Source organism: Ascidiella aspersa, chromosome 6, assembly GCF_963924565.1.
Source record: "Ascidiella aspersa chromosome 6, kaAscAspe10.2, whole genome shotgun sequence".
NCBI lineage: Eukaryota > Metazoa > Chordata > Ascidiacea > Phlebobranchia > Ascidiidae > Ascidiella > Ascidiella aspersa.
The window spans coordinates 24,496,629-24,511,510 of record NC_139452.1 but is presented as its reverse complement, the minus strand read 5'-3'; the positions used below and the strand labels follow the sequence as shown (position 1 = coordinate 24,511,510).

The 14,882-nt window shown below is 40.7% G+C and overlaps 2 protein-coding genes across 3 annotated transcripts in view; both read left to right on the top strand.

The window, feature by feature from the left end:
• Positions 1 to 3,952, top strand: part of LOC146140942 (uncharacterized) — a 54,745-nt gene extending 50,793 nt beyond the window's left edge. For both annotated transcript variants that reach the window (XM_083391073.1, XM_083391074.1), the window contains 2 exons: positions 489 to 675; positions 1,596 to 3,952. In XM_083391073.1, coding sequence (XP_083247199.1) covers positions 489 to 675; positions 1,596 to 2,370 — 962 coding nt within the window. In that variant the 3' untranslated portion in view covers positions 2,371 to 3,952. The remainder of the gene's footprint in view (positions 1 to 488; positions 676 to 1,595) is intronic.
• A 7,280-nt stretch (positions 3,953 to 11,232) lies between these two features.
• On the top strand, positions 11,233 to 13,488 carry LOC146140941 (uncharacterized). The gene is made up of 2 exons (XM_083392748.1): positions 11,233 to 11,769; positions 12,928 to 13,488. Exons 1-2 carry the CDS (start codon positions 11,233 to 11,235, stop codon positions 13,486 to 13,488), a joined length of 1,098 nt encoding a protein of 365 aa, XP_083248874.1.
• Positions 13,489 to 14,882: the final 1,394 nt, after the last annotated feature.

Here is a 14,882-nt window from a genome sequence, read left to right as displayed (position 1 = left end):
TAAATGTTGGACTTTTTAGAAGATAATTTTTGCCGAAGTTTTCGATATGAACTCTTAATAGAAGTCGTCAAGAAACTAACTAGGGATATCTGATACTTTGTTTTACCAATAATTCTTATTGAAAATCGAAAATGTTTTGTGGCGTATTTTATTACCCTATATTTAATATTTATAGTTATTGTCAAGTTTATAATATTATTACTTTTGTAAACAAATGTGTCGAAAAATTTTTTTACCAAAATCTTAGAATTTATTTTAGCGAATTATTACATTTCTTAAGCATTACAAACCTAATTCCTCGGGTTACAGTAAAACAAAATTAAATTTGTAATTTTCGCTTGATTGCTTTTTCTTTAAAAACAAACGCTTAAAACTTTTTTTGTCGATTTACTCCGTCTTAAAACTAAACCACAACTCTCTTAACCAATCCACCCTCAGGGCAAAACACTATCTAAAATCTAAACAAATCTCTTTGTTTCGTCACACAGCCGAGCACCACTCGGACCGCCACTCCCCCACCAACGTGGGCAGCGATGCGCGACCGAGCGATCATGCGGAAAGTGTCGTCACTTCCGGCAACCGTCGACGCCACACGCGGGACTTCAGTCATCATTCCTCGTCGCTGTATCATCACCACCACCACCACCATCATCACCACCATCACAAGCACCACAGGTAGAGTGACGTCACACTTGTATGTGATGACGTCATTTTTGTGTTGTGTTTACGTGGGCTTTGAATTTTGGTATTTACCGGCTCGTGTAGTTTTAGCCAGTTTTGCTCGATTTTCAGGTTGCTATCGAATTTTAAAGTTTAAGCTCGAATTTTATAGTTTTTTTAATATCTGTTTTCAATATGACGTAATAAGAATATCAAAGCCCATACAGAAGTAGGCATCATTTTGAACGCTTCGAATAACTCTTTATTTATTTTCAACGTAGTCCAACAACCCTAAACTTTCAGAATTGCTTATTTGTTGCCTAAGCGAAGCTTAATATTACCTAAAATGAAGTGCGGCAATGATGTGCGAGTTATCAATGCACAACAATAGAGCTCCACTTCCTTCAGTTGCTTCCGCGTATTTTTTAAAATAGATAAGCTCTGGCGACAAAATCCCTGAAAACTCACTTTGAGAAGCAGATTGTCTTTTTAGTATATTACAAGCCCGAGAAAAAATACCCTTGAAACGAAAATGACCTTTAACATCACGCCCTAAAACCAAAAAAGGGTTTATTTTAGTACTACGCATTTTGAAAAATAGGCAACCTGGTCGGGAGCACTAACTTCTTAACTCGCTTCGTAAAGAATGTTAGTTTCAGTAAGAATATCAAATCCCATGATACAGTAATAGGATACCTTCACACTATGCTGAAAATAAATAAAGAGATATTCGAAACGTTCAAATAGGCGTTACTATATTCTTACTACGTCTTACTACAACCTCCAACCATTATGCTCCAATGTAAGTTTTGTAATGAAGAAGTGGCTTACTTTTGTATCTTATCACTCCTTGACAAAAGTGAAACATAACAAGGAAAACCTCGCATAAAGCACAGTATTCTCATTCTAAATTAGCCTCGTCTCCTTCTAAACAGGCACACCAGCCGCCACGGCTCGCAGTCCAGCGCCAGCGGCGCCCCGTGCACCAGCAGCACCGAGGCTGACCCAAACAACGCCAGCGGCGCCGGCGGCACCAGCACCACCAGCTCGACCAACGGCGCCAACCGCCTGCAACGGCGCCGCTGCGTGGTGGCCGACACTGTTGAGGAAGAAGTGGCTGAAGAAAGCGCGGCGATACCCGTGGAAAATCCGCAGCCAGCTCGCGGCTCGGACAAGTGCAAGCGACGCGGCGTCGGTAGCGTTGTAAGCGGCAACGGCGGTGCGTACAAGTCAAGCAGCAGCGACAGCGACTCAAACCAGCGCTTCAATCATACGATGGCGCCGGTTAAGAGTAAAGACTCGAAAGCGCCGCGCCCCGCAAAGAAAGTCTCCAAATGCCGTTTGCGCTCTATCGGCGCCGACAGCGGTTTCAGCGACGCCAGCGCCGCCGAGAGCCCACAGGCCCCCGCCCCCGGCGCCGTTGTGGTCCGCCAGCCCCTCGAGCCCTCCCCCAAAGAGCTGGAAGCGGTGCCACGTACGCGCACGTGGTCTGACGTCGGTTCCGCACGACGCGACGGAGGTTTTTGCGCGGCTATCTTCGACGGTTTCCGTAAGAAGGCGTCCAGGGCATCGGTCAGCAATCCGAGTCTCTTGGAACGCATCAGGAACATGTCCAGCGCGCCAAAGGACCCAACGGCGCCGCCGGCCAAGTGCTCCTCTCCCGAGGCGGGCCGCACGTACCCCCGCAGACGCGTCGAGTGCCCCTTCTAGGCCCGAACGTGTTTCCACCCCCGCGCGCCTTTCAATTCCTCGCCTAGCTTTTATCTCGTTTTTTGTCCGTGGTGCTTAATAGTAAATCTCGATGTAGAAAAGTCGGCGGGGTCACCACTTATTTGTGCGTCGCGCGTTTTTCTATACGCCGCTTTAACTTATTTCGCGTCCTGCGGGCGCCTCTGTGCAATTTGTCCCTTTCAACCTCTCGCAACAACAGTCGACTGGCGACGTCATAGGTTGATGACGTCACGCGTGGTTACGACAGCAGCAAGTACAGAGCACTAGACGATGACTGACGATTTCCTTTTTCACTTGCTACGTGAAACGCACGAATACGTACCCGTGTCCGTTTTTGTGCCCCTAATCTAAACCAGTGGTGTCTATAACTTATATTAATAACAAATGTACACGGCGTCACTGTTCATCGTAGTGGTTGCTCATTGTGTCGTTTTGCACGTTAAATACGATTTGGTGACGCGTGTGTGTTGGAAGAAAAAACGTGAAATATGCGCAAGACATACGTGGTCTCGATCTATTGTTGTGTTTTACCGTCGTGTTTTCTCGTGTGTGCGTTTTTCTCATGTTTTTCGTCGCCCGTAAAATATAACGCATCGTTTTCTTCCGTTAAATACTGACTGTTGTCCTGGAAAGGACGTTAGACGAAATCAACCCCGTCTCCCAAGTAAGTTTTCGTCTTTTTTTGCAAAGGGTCCTATCTCTCTTACTCTCTGAAGTGTGTCTGTCTGTCTCTATATAGGCGTTTTTCCCCCTTTCAGCGCAAATCCTTGCCCCTCGTTTTTATTCTTAGCAAATATTTCGCTCGTGGTGCGACCTCCGGCGGATGCAACCGTTGTCAAAGCGCCACCTACCCCTGGTATGGCGCCATCGCGTGGTACCCGTGCGTGTTGTGCTTTTGTTCGTATCGAACTCATGATTTTACGACCGTTTTTTTGTTACTCGCCCCCTTTTTTTCGCAACGCACTGAAAATCTACTCGAAAACAGCAAAATTCCGTTCCGACCGGATCCCGTAGTAAATTGAGATCTCTACATAATGATGTAAAGAAAATACCACAGTCACTGATTTCCCACACGAACACGTGTTTTTATTAATTCTGTATATTCTGAATTCCTACGCTGTTTAGACCGACTTACGATAGCAACAGCACAAACGCTGATATCTTGTTGTTGTTTTTTTTCTAATTTAAAACGTTTTCTGCCCAGAATCTTTTCGCTCGCTTTTCGCGCTAACATCCATCTAGTGACGTATGTATGACGAACGCCGACGTAATTAGTCGAATTCCGCCTTTTACCCGTATTCTTTCGCGCGTGCTTTTAAACCCCTGTCCGCATTTTTTTGTCCGCGCTCAATTTCCCTTCCGACGTACAGGTACACTTCTTCTACTACGTCACTCCTACCCTCCCCTTGTTACTCCCCCCCTCCCCTCCTCGAACCTTCTCTTTCTCTTGTTACGTCATACGCCAGTGTTTTAAGCTTTTTATTTATTGACGCGAGTGTGTGCGATTGTTTGGGCGCGCGACGTGCATTGTCTTCTGGGAGTGAAACGCGCCAATACAAGCTCATACAATATTTACGCACTCTTATTATTACTGGACAGTTTTAAGGTTACAGTTAGGATGTCCGATACTCGATACTTTATCCCGATGCCGATACCCGATATTTTGGGCAATTGATATTTTTGGACAAAAGTATGATCCGATAGCAAATAACGCAATTACATCACCATGCTCAAACTAGCTAAATAGTTGAAATTGAAACGTTAATAGGAAGTTTGTTTTCAGATTTTCAGGTCAAAATCTATTTAGTCAAAGGTATTTTAGTCACCTCGTATAGTTAACCTATATTATTGTTTAATTTTCAACTTTCCTGGTAGAAATCGCTGCGTTTGACTGCAAATCATGGACGAAATTGGTATATTAATTGGTACCGGATACCAACCTAGTATCGGACGAGTACCGATACTACCAGTTGGTATCGGTTATCGGGTCTGATAAGATCGGACACCACTACTTTCAGTATAACGGCCAGAGTGTTCGACTATTATATGATGTCCAATAATTACTGATCGGACACGATATCCGATACCAAGTGGCAGTGTTGGTATGCTCTTTGGATACCATAGAGTGGTATCGGTGCCAGTACGATACTAACTAAATTAAGATTGTGCATCTAATCGGGTTTTTCTTGCTTCTAAAAAAGTATACTCTAAAAGTCTAAAACATAGTAAATTAGTAATCAAGGGGAATCAAAATAATTATCGCTGTGAGAATTTTCGTAAAACCGTCTTGACAAAAATTAGTATTTCATTTTTTTATGATTCGCGCTTTTATTTTTTTTCATCTTTTACGTTTTTAATTAAAGTAATGAAATCGGATAATTACTTCTGTCGCTAAACATTGTAGCCTAAATCACGGAAAGCACTCTCAGACGTCAATTGACTATAGGACTGAACTTGAGGCTTTTTATATCTTGGATTAAAATTTTGGAGCATAATGGTTTGAGGTTGTAGTAGGAATGCTCATACAGAACTAGGTGTCATTTTGAACGTTTCGAATGTCTAATTGATATTCTTACTAACCGGATTGAAATTTGATTTACTATTTTAATAAACGACTTAACTGTGACGTATTTGTATTCGACAACTGACTTTTTTCGGACTGAATGGTACCTGCTTTTAGGCTGGCAACTATGACGTGAAGTGGAGTTACCTTCAAACCGCCGCATTTTCTGTGCTGAAACGAGTCCTTTTTCGACTTTGCACAGGCGAGGTTTCCGCAACGTTTCCGTGTTTGTATTGTAAACTTAGCAGCAGTAGCAGTAATTCCCCTTAAATGTACTCTTAAAAGCCAGCTATTGATAAACAACACCAAGCCATCTCGTTGTTCGAAGGGAGATTATCACCCGCCTTTAAACGAGCACCAAACAAACCGTTCCCTCTTTATAACCGGTCCAAACGGATTAGACTTAAAGTATTTTTGGAACACTAGTTTTGACCAAGTGCTTTTGCATTTTTTCTCGGAAAAAAAACACTGCGCCTCGCTAACAAACAAATAGACAAGTGCTGAAAAGCCACAGGCGGAAACAGTCGTGTCGACGAAGACGTTTGTAAAATTCCATGAGTCACTATTAAAGATGTTAAGGCCAATCATAACTTCTTATTAAGATGTATAGTTGGCAAAAACGAAGTCCCTGTCAAACCATGTGAAAACAGTGACTTAAGTGCACTTACTTAAGGCAAGTCATTGTCTCAAGTCGTTACAATATTAGTAGTTAGAACTACACAAACACAAATACTGATAGTTCTTACAGGGTTGTAATGACTTCAATGTTTTAAAGTTATATATTAAAGATATGGCTTGGCTTAAACTTAACTCAAAAAGGCCGATAACTTACAGTACTTAAAAGTATTTTCTTAGAAAAGACCTGACTTGCTTTTTTTTTATGTTGTTGAATGACTTGAACTTAAGTCATTGGGGAAAATGACTTATGGTGAAAAAACAAAAAAAAACATGTTTTAATTCACACATTTTGGTAAAAGGAGCTATTTACATTATTTCTTCACATGGAATAGTTTAAGTGTTTTTGTTTGGTGTAAATAGCTAAATGCGCTTATCGGTACTAATACTTTAAAATACCGTACACTTTTATTTAAGTAATATTCCTATTGGCTTATATTTTTTCAAGTATTTCTATCACTGGCTGGACTCCGACCTTGGTCATTTCAAAATGACTTGTTTACAACACGGTATTAAATTTTAAACCACTATATTAATTATCAAAATGTTAACCAATTTATCAGGCATCTCTTCCAGATGCTTACGACATGTTAAAGGGTTAAAAAATAGATTGTCAAGTTCACTTTGACGATGCGCTAAGCTCATACCGACCCACAATTAGAAACAACTCTTCTCAAGACATGACTTAATGGATTTCGTCTGAAGATCGTATAAGTTATATTCAGTCCCTCCCTCGAGCCACATTAGTTCTTGTAAATAGGTAAATTGAATCATTGCAAAGACATTAAGCAACTCTAGTAGTTTAGTGTTGCATATCTAGGCGGTCAGTTGTAACCTATATAAAATCGATGAACCTTTCTCCGATGTAGCAATGTTGTTTATCCATGTACAGCAGTTGCAAAGTCCAGACAAGACGACACCAATGTTTGATTGTAATAATAGCACGGATATTAGATTAGGAGCATCGCCAGCCTACAATAATTTGAAATACCTGCGGGACCTATATCGTAAGGTGGCAGTATGATCTTTCCTTACATGTGCTTCGTATAGTCTTGCCAGCAGCGGCAACATTTCGTTACCCAGGTACTTTAAAACGTATTTACACCCTCGTTAGAACTTAATGATTTAAAAGTAACCCCTTTATAAAAAGCAACATGTTTTGATCTCCATTTAATAAAAGGTAAAACAGAACTAGAAAAACGAATTGAACTAATTTCAATAAAAATATTACTGCCATAATTTTTGACAAAATCGACATTTCGCAGTTTACAGACGTTTCAGCAGTACTCCATGCCATCATCAGTGTTAAAATAAAATGAAATCCAAGATGGCATGAGGTATTGCCGAAACGTCTGTAAACTGCAAAATGTCGATTTTATCGAATATTATGGCTTTATTAATTTTATTGAAATTACTAAAAAAAAACGCGAATTGAATTAATTTATACATGTGCTCGAGATGTATTCGGTGAGCCACCTTGTGAAGTCGCACAAGCTAACGAACACAGAAATGACGTACACCAATTAAAAACAATGTAACTCAAAAGTTTAAATCATTTGGAAAAAACAACATAAAGCGTTAAAAAAATGATTTTTGCGCTATTTTCGAATCTTTTTTCCGAAAAGCCGTCACATTGACCTGTTGGATAATTGCAGTTAAAATACCGCTGGTTTAATAAGTTATGGTCCACTTTTATTAAACAATAAACCCCAAAACGGTTCGGAGCGTTTATTGTAGTTGGCCTACAGGACATGTAGAAAATAAACCTTACGCCAGATAAGTTTATTTGTGCCTGATTTACAACGACAGTTTGCATGTCTCGTGTATAAGTGGTGTACGTCGGTTTAAATCGAAGGATACAATGAATGATTTTCAGGATTATCTGTAATGTCGTATAATGAAGACCAACGACTTAATTAAACCAAATGCCAAATAGTGTCTGTTTAGCATTATAGATCCTAAACCCGAATGTATACTGCAAGTCAACCGAATAATTTATAAACCGTGTAGAATGAGACGTTGGGCGCGGACTGTTTTCTGTTATTTAGGCCTGGAAGGGTAACGGTTGGAAAGTTGAGTTAAGATAGGCGTTATATGGTATTAGATTAACCTGATCAATTAATATGATTAAGTTGATCACGGGTTTCGGGTTAGGTGGGAGGTTTTTTAAATCTTGGTTTGGCGGTTAATTTATTACTTTGATGGATTAGTTATGCCTTATTCTTTCTAGGTACAGTGTATGTCGGATAGCATTGGATCAGAGAAAATTCCCAATACCAAGATATATTAATTTCTGCATTTCAGCCTTGTTTAGATTCCAACGTATAGGGTTTAAGGTTGAATGTCTCTAAAAAGATTACATTATAAAACAAATAAACTTCTTCGAACTAAATTTAAGCCTAATAACCGGACAATATCGCCATTGCACTTGATAATTTGGTCGCTTTGATAGTTTGCCCATATTAATGACGCCCTTTAGTTTTGGATAGGACGGCCGTACTTCTTTGTCAAAAATTCCGGGTATTTGTATGAAAATGAAATATCCAGTTTCGGCTATAGCCTATACGCTAAAAAGTCATACAAAATTCATGCATATGTATTCGGCGATTCCGGCGTTAGCTTGACGCGTTTTCATACCTATTGCGTTGCCTGCCACGTCAAGCCAGCTCACGTAATTGGACGTAATGGCTTTGGAACCTAACGCATGTCACAGACGTTTCCACTAATGGACGGCGTTTCCACTTGAACTTACGCAACCGGTTTTCCAAATGTCAACATTAATTGCGTAAATTGAAAAAAAAGCAACGAAAAGTCGACAAATAAACTATAGCTGTGTTGCCGCTTCAAAGCCACTACTTTTTTTTACATATTTCGCGTGCGTCATAACTGCCACCCAATTAGGTGGTTCCAATTAGCCGGATTATTTGGCGAGCAGCGGACAAGAATTTGCCGATCGATGGTATCCTAAATCGCATCGATCACCTCACGAAATAATTGCCCGGGTGTTGAAAAATGAAACGCGCATGAGCAAGGTGAATGGAACTTGTGCAATTAGCGGGGCCAGGGCGCGGCCCTCAGTCGTTGTATACCTTTGACTGTTTTCCGAGCTGCGCACTTTAACCGCGACGATATCGCATAAGTACATACTTTTTGGAGCATAATGGTTGGAGGTTGTAGTAAGACGTAATAAGAATTTCAAAGCCCATACAGAAGTAGGTGGCATTTTAAACGTTTCGAATAACTTTCATTCATTTTCTACATAGTTTTTATGTTGGACTTTTCTGTTACAAAGACTTGCTTTAAACAACGTCGATGTAAAGGCCAGGATTCAACCTTTCTACAGGATTTTAAGGTATTATTTTGAAAACGGACTATATCTTAGTAAATTTTTTAAACCCAATACTGAAATAGGTAAGAAAGAGTGTACATGAACAAAATGTGTGTTCTGATCAACGAACAGCGTTTTGAGTACGGATGTCCGATAATATCGGATCGGAGTAATTACCCGGTGCCAAGTGGTAGTATCGGTGCTTGTCCGATACTAAATTAATATACGTACTTTAGCCACGATTTGTCACCAGCAATTCATACCAAAAAAATACTGGGTTAATAATAACTGATGGTAAATTAAATTTCTTAAAAGCTAAAAAAAATCGACTAATAACCGAGAAAAATCCACGTTTTAGTTATAACTATATATTTGGTTTGTTTTAGCTCAGTTATGACGTCATTGGTATCGAATAGGATCGCGATACTTTTTGTCCAAAATATCGGGTATCGCTATTAAAACAAAATTGCGTATCAGACATCCCCAAATGACGTCATTGGTATCGGAAGGATCGCGATACCTTTGTCAAGTATCTGTATCGGAATAAAATGTTGAGTATCGAACGTCCCTATATAGTTGCGAGTATCGGTTGCATTTGGACTTCAAAGAGTGTAAGCGATTCAGACAAAAATAAGTCGTTAAATCCTTTGCTTTGCGGGTCGGCACAAAAATCGTCCGAAAAAATGAAACCAAATATTACCGCAGCGCACTCGCTCTTTCTCCGGCAATCAAGATCCAAATCAGGACTTTTTTAATTGCGCGCATGATTTCTCGTCCTGTCCTCGATTGAACCACACCGGGCTGCCCGCCGTTGTTCTATAAGCTCGACAAAGCGTATACCTCGTGTCAAGCGACATTGTTTGATCAGACCGGGCGCGAATTAAGGCGAAATCCGCGCCGATGCAAATCCCCGAACCGCCGACGCGCCACAAATCGATGATTCAGCAGCCGTAAGCCGTCGTCCTGACGTGCCCGACGCTGATAAGGACCGATAGGCGTCGGCGCAGGTGGTGCCCCTCGCGGTCGATCAATGAGTCAGGAGTCGAAAGGATCAGACAGCTCTTCACTTTCACTTTCAATGGTCGGCTACTATCCGCTAAGTTCAACCGCTTCGGTTATTAATCCTTGTGCAAAGGATAAGTTGACTTTGGGACCTGCGGCTGTATCTCTGGACATCCACTGTATGTTAAAAGTAGAGAAATCAGGTGACACGGTATAAAGACAAATTGTGTTGAGTTATCGACAAGCTTTCGCACAACCGTGCTTCATTAGGTAAAAGTATCCTGTTAAAAGTAGCGTCGCCCACTTTGAAAGACCCGCCAGCAGGAAGTGACAAAGACTCGCCGAAAAACCAACCGGAAGATTTGAGCATAAATCTGTCCGCCACAAGGTAAAACAGTGCAAGAAGAGGCTTTGGTTGCCTGGAATATGACTATGGAAGTGTTTTAGAAGTGATATTTTTTAACGATCACTTTTGTTGGCCAGTTATAGTGATTCTAGTCTAGAAACTTCAATGATAGTCTTTAACCAGGTGCATTTCATATCATATTTTATGGATAGGGAAACCGTATAAAATGTTTTACGTCATACAGCAAAAATTTAAAACTGATCAAAATTTGTTAGTTGATAACTTTTGAACTATAACAAAATGTTAGCTTCTCAAACAGAGGTAATGGCAAGTCCACTTTTTGTCAGAATAACCCAAAATGTAGGTTTTAACAAATAGTTCCTCACTTGGGAACGGCCTGTCCCATCTTACGCACCCATAATCACCATATACAGAAGAAATACTGGCTGCTTATAGGTACAAAATAATATGAAAATCTTACCTGTATGAGTAAGCCTGGTAAATTACCCATATATTAGTAAAAAATGAATTTTATACAACTTCAACAAATATGAAATAAATCAGATATAAAAATAATAAAACCAGCAAGAAAACACCCCTATTTTCTTTAGATTGATATGTTGTAAAAACGCCGTCAGCCTATTGAAATGTTTTTGTGTTAAAATGATGGCTACCATTGGGTGCTTCAAAAAATAATTAAGAATTGGCGCTACCTAATGGCACGTCGATGTAATCCCCAAGTCCCGACTCAGGCAACGTTCCATCTAGGGCAACCTTCCCCTACACGACATCGAACGATAAAATCAGGTTCCTGAAGAAACTTGTTTTAGAGGTCCCGCTATGACGCAGCTTTGTGACTTTATCTCTAAACATTTTCGTCGTTCCTGTAAGAAAATTATTTGACTTTTATCCCTAGGCTAGCTTCAAATGATTCCTCGCGTAAAAATAGCGATCCTGGGCGACTCGAGAACCGGCAAGACCAGTTTCGTGCGTCGCTTCGAGAGCTTCAAGTACCAAGAGGACAACGACGCCCCCAACGATGACGTCACGCCGGCACCTAAAGCCTCCGATCCGGAGCCGCGCAGTCGCAGAGGCACGGAACACAGCGGAACAGCAAGAATGCTGCCTGGCGACTTGGAAAATAACCTGCTAAAAAACAGCTATGACTCGTCCGATCACGTGACGCGCTACAAAGCCGGTGATTGGAGCAAAAGCAGGTGTCACGTGACCGACTGTACAGTGGCGCTCTGGCGACGCAAGCACAACGAGAGGATGTTGGAAATGGCTGACCTGAGCATTTTTGAGGCGCCCGCGTTCGCCCGGTTCCCGCTCAGCTCCCTCGAGGAGTGGGACGAAGTAGGGGCGGTCGGGGTCCGCTCCGCTGACGCCTTTGTCATTCTTTATGACGTCACCAAGTCCGATTCGTTTCGCTACGTGCGCAGGATTCGGGAAGGCATCCTACAGGTGGGTTGGTACAGACGTTTGCTTGTTTTTGCAGAAAAATGATAAAGCAGGGGTTCTTAAACTAGGGTCCATGGACCCCTTGGGGCTGCACGAACTAGTTTTATAGAGTCCATGAAGGCCTAATTGAACTATTAGTGTATATCTGGGCAATCTAATTTTCGAAAGAACAGAGTAGGCTATAGGTAAGAATAAAACGTTTTCGGCCTGAATATTCTTTGACTTCATTTCATCTCACATTTTTTGGATCGAAAACAGCACATGTTTGAAGTCTGTTTGTTTTATGACATAAATTGATGACGTCAAATTCTTACACTGGTCCATGCGAAGCAAAAAAAAATGTTAGAAGTCCGAGACCGGTAAAAAAGTTTAAGAATCCCTGGTGTAAAGCAATCTTTTGGAAAGTGGGGATGTTCAATAACATCGGAATAGAGCACTACCCACCACTTAGGAATACCTGATACTTGTTGTTTTTTTCTAAAACCTATACCTCATATTTTGGCAATAAAATGTCGTTCCATCAAGGTCTTTGAGGTTTTAGAAATGTTTTGGGTAAATAATGTTGCGGCAAATATTTTGCAGCAATAAGTAAATCACTTAACTTGAATATTTCAGAAGTCAAGTTTTTTGACAAACTAGTTATATAGTATATTTTTTTTTGTTTTTTTTAAGGCAATAAATACCTATTTTTGCCTTTAACCTCGAATATAGTATTTTTTTTTTACAGTAGAAAATACGTTTGATCGCAAAACATGGTGATATACATGTGAATGTTGTTGTACTGGAAAAATGATAGGCACAAAGTCCTTTTTTCGCGAGTTTATTTCCTCTCTTTTAAAAAAATTATTACGTGATAACACTTCTTGTTGTTCATGAAGTTTCTTGTTACACGCTTCACCATTAAATAGTTATATTCAACTGTTTTTATTTCGATACGTAACTTACCATTAATTATTATCATGTCTAGCCCGTGTGCAATATGTAAAATTGTCTCAAAGGTCACACGCAAGTAAGTAACATTGTGTACGTTTTGAACAACTCTTTAATCCTTTTCATCATCGGATTGTGTTTTAAACGTACAAGAAAAGTGACCCAAACTTCTATTTAGACTTTGATATTACCACTATACGTCTAACTCCAACCGTAAACCTTTTTCCACAGTCATTCCTCCCGCGTCAGGCGAGCCCGAGCAGTCGTAGCTTTCTCGTCCGAAACTCTTTGAAGTCTACCGCCAGGAATAGCAGAGTAAACTTCCAGCGCTCCGTTCAAAACAGCAGAGGAGGAGAACTGGTCTCTTCTTTCCGGAGCCGCTTTCGGCCGACGGTTGAGAACCCACGTCGTCACAGCATCGTCAACGGGCTCCTTGGGGTCATGCCCTCGATCCTGCTTACCTCTGTGGGTCAAGGGTCACAACCTGACCTTGAGATTGACCCTAGGCCACGCGCCTACCCGCCCGTGATCATGGTGGTCGGCAACAAATGCGACCTGGCGGTGTGCACCTGTCGGCGCTGCTGTGAAGACAGCGAACTGGCTCCTTGCGGACACCGAGCGGAAAGCAACCGCGCCGTAAAAGGCCGCGAGGCGGCGTTGCTGGTGCGCAAGGCGTGGAAATGCCTGTACATGGAGTGCTCAAACAAGATGAACTGGAACGTGCACTGCGCCATGAAGGAGGCCGTCAATGCGGCGCTCGACGCCATCGAAAAAAGCAAGAGACGAGAGTGACAACAATTTTAGTTCATCGTTTTTATAGTTTTCTTTTTTAAGTGTCCATTGTTTAATTATTTTAAACTGTGGAAACAACGTGAGGCAACACTGTGATGAGACTATGTCGCAGCCTCGCGACAATAGCTTACCTAGTTTTTGTAATTACTAGATCATTTGAAACAAATTTACCAACTTCACTCCAACCAACAGCAATGAATTTCAGTGTAGCTATAGGAATTACTGCTAGATGAGCAACACCCGGCTATATAATTACGTTCGTATCAGTATTACACCATTGCGTTTTTTAGTCGAAAGAGTTGAAAGAACCAACAATCTCCACCACAAATGCCATAGGCTAGGGGTCGAGGACTCATGGATCGCGAGTCATCATAAGGTTCTTTTGGTGAAGCGATATGGCTCTTTTGATAAAAAACAATAAAAAATAAATCTATGCTGTCCTTGTAGCATGATGTAAATAAAACTGCAAGTGGCCATGGCCCCTTTCCAAACTGTATTTTTCCCTTTTTTGAAACAAGGTTATAGTGGCATTTTTTTCAGTTTCGCGTGAATCCTTTTTGTCTGTTGGTGGGTGTTAGTCCGTTTGACGGAGTCTCTTGTTTGTCTTTATTGCTACCTTATTTGTTACCTTTATTGCTACGTTTTGTGAAAAGGTTCCCTACCCTTGACATATTGGCCTATCCAAAATTAAAAATACTGAACTACATTTGGGCGTTCAGCCGAAAACAGAGCAGCGTGGCAAGTGTTCCACATTGACTGTCGTAATTTCTAACTGGAACAATCTTGAATTGAACAGTGATCAGGTGTAAAACGCTATAGGCTACGCGTCTCAATTCAACAGCAAATTTGTTCGTATCTGTAACGACAGTAGTCATTTTAAGATGTTTGATTAAGCGTTTTAAGTAATTAACGAATGATAAAAGCGCGCACAGTTTACGATTAGTCAAACATTATATTTTCGATTACATTCACAGAATGCTCTTTGATAAATAGGATTATTACATTTTTGGTAAATAGGCAACAGGATGTTTTTGATAAGGATGCATTATGACATTTTTGATAAATAGACAACAGAATAAGAAGGGTGCACGTTTTCATCATTCGTTAATTACTTAAAACGCTTAATCAAACATCTTAAAATGACCACTGTCGTTACATATCTCATAACATTGGTTATTGTTTGTTAATGTAAAACCATACAAACTTTACTTAGTTCTTTGTTTGTTTTATGTATTCAAACTGTGCAAAGTAGTGAATCGCGCAACGCATTAAGAAATAACTATTCAGGTGGTGTCGGTCCTAATATGAAAACATGAATCAACAATATCACTATGGCTGTTCATTTTTGTTTTTTTTAGAAAATAATATGTAATACCTGTACCTGCATTTTTATA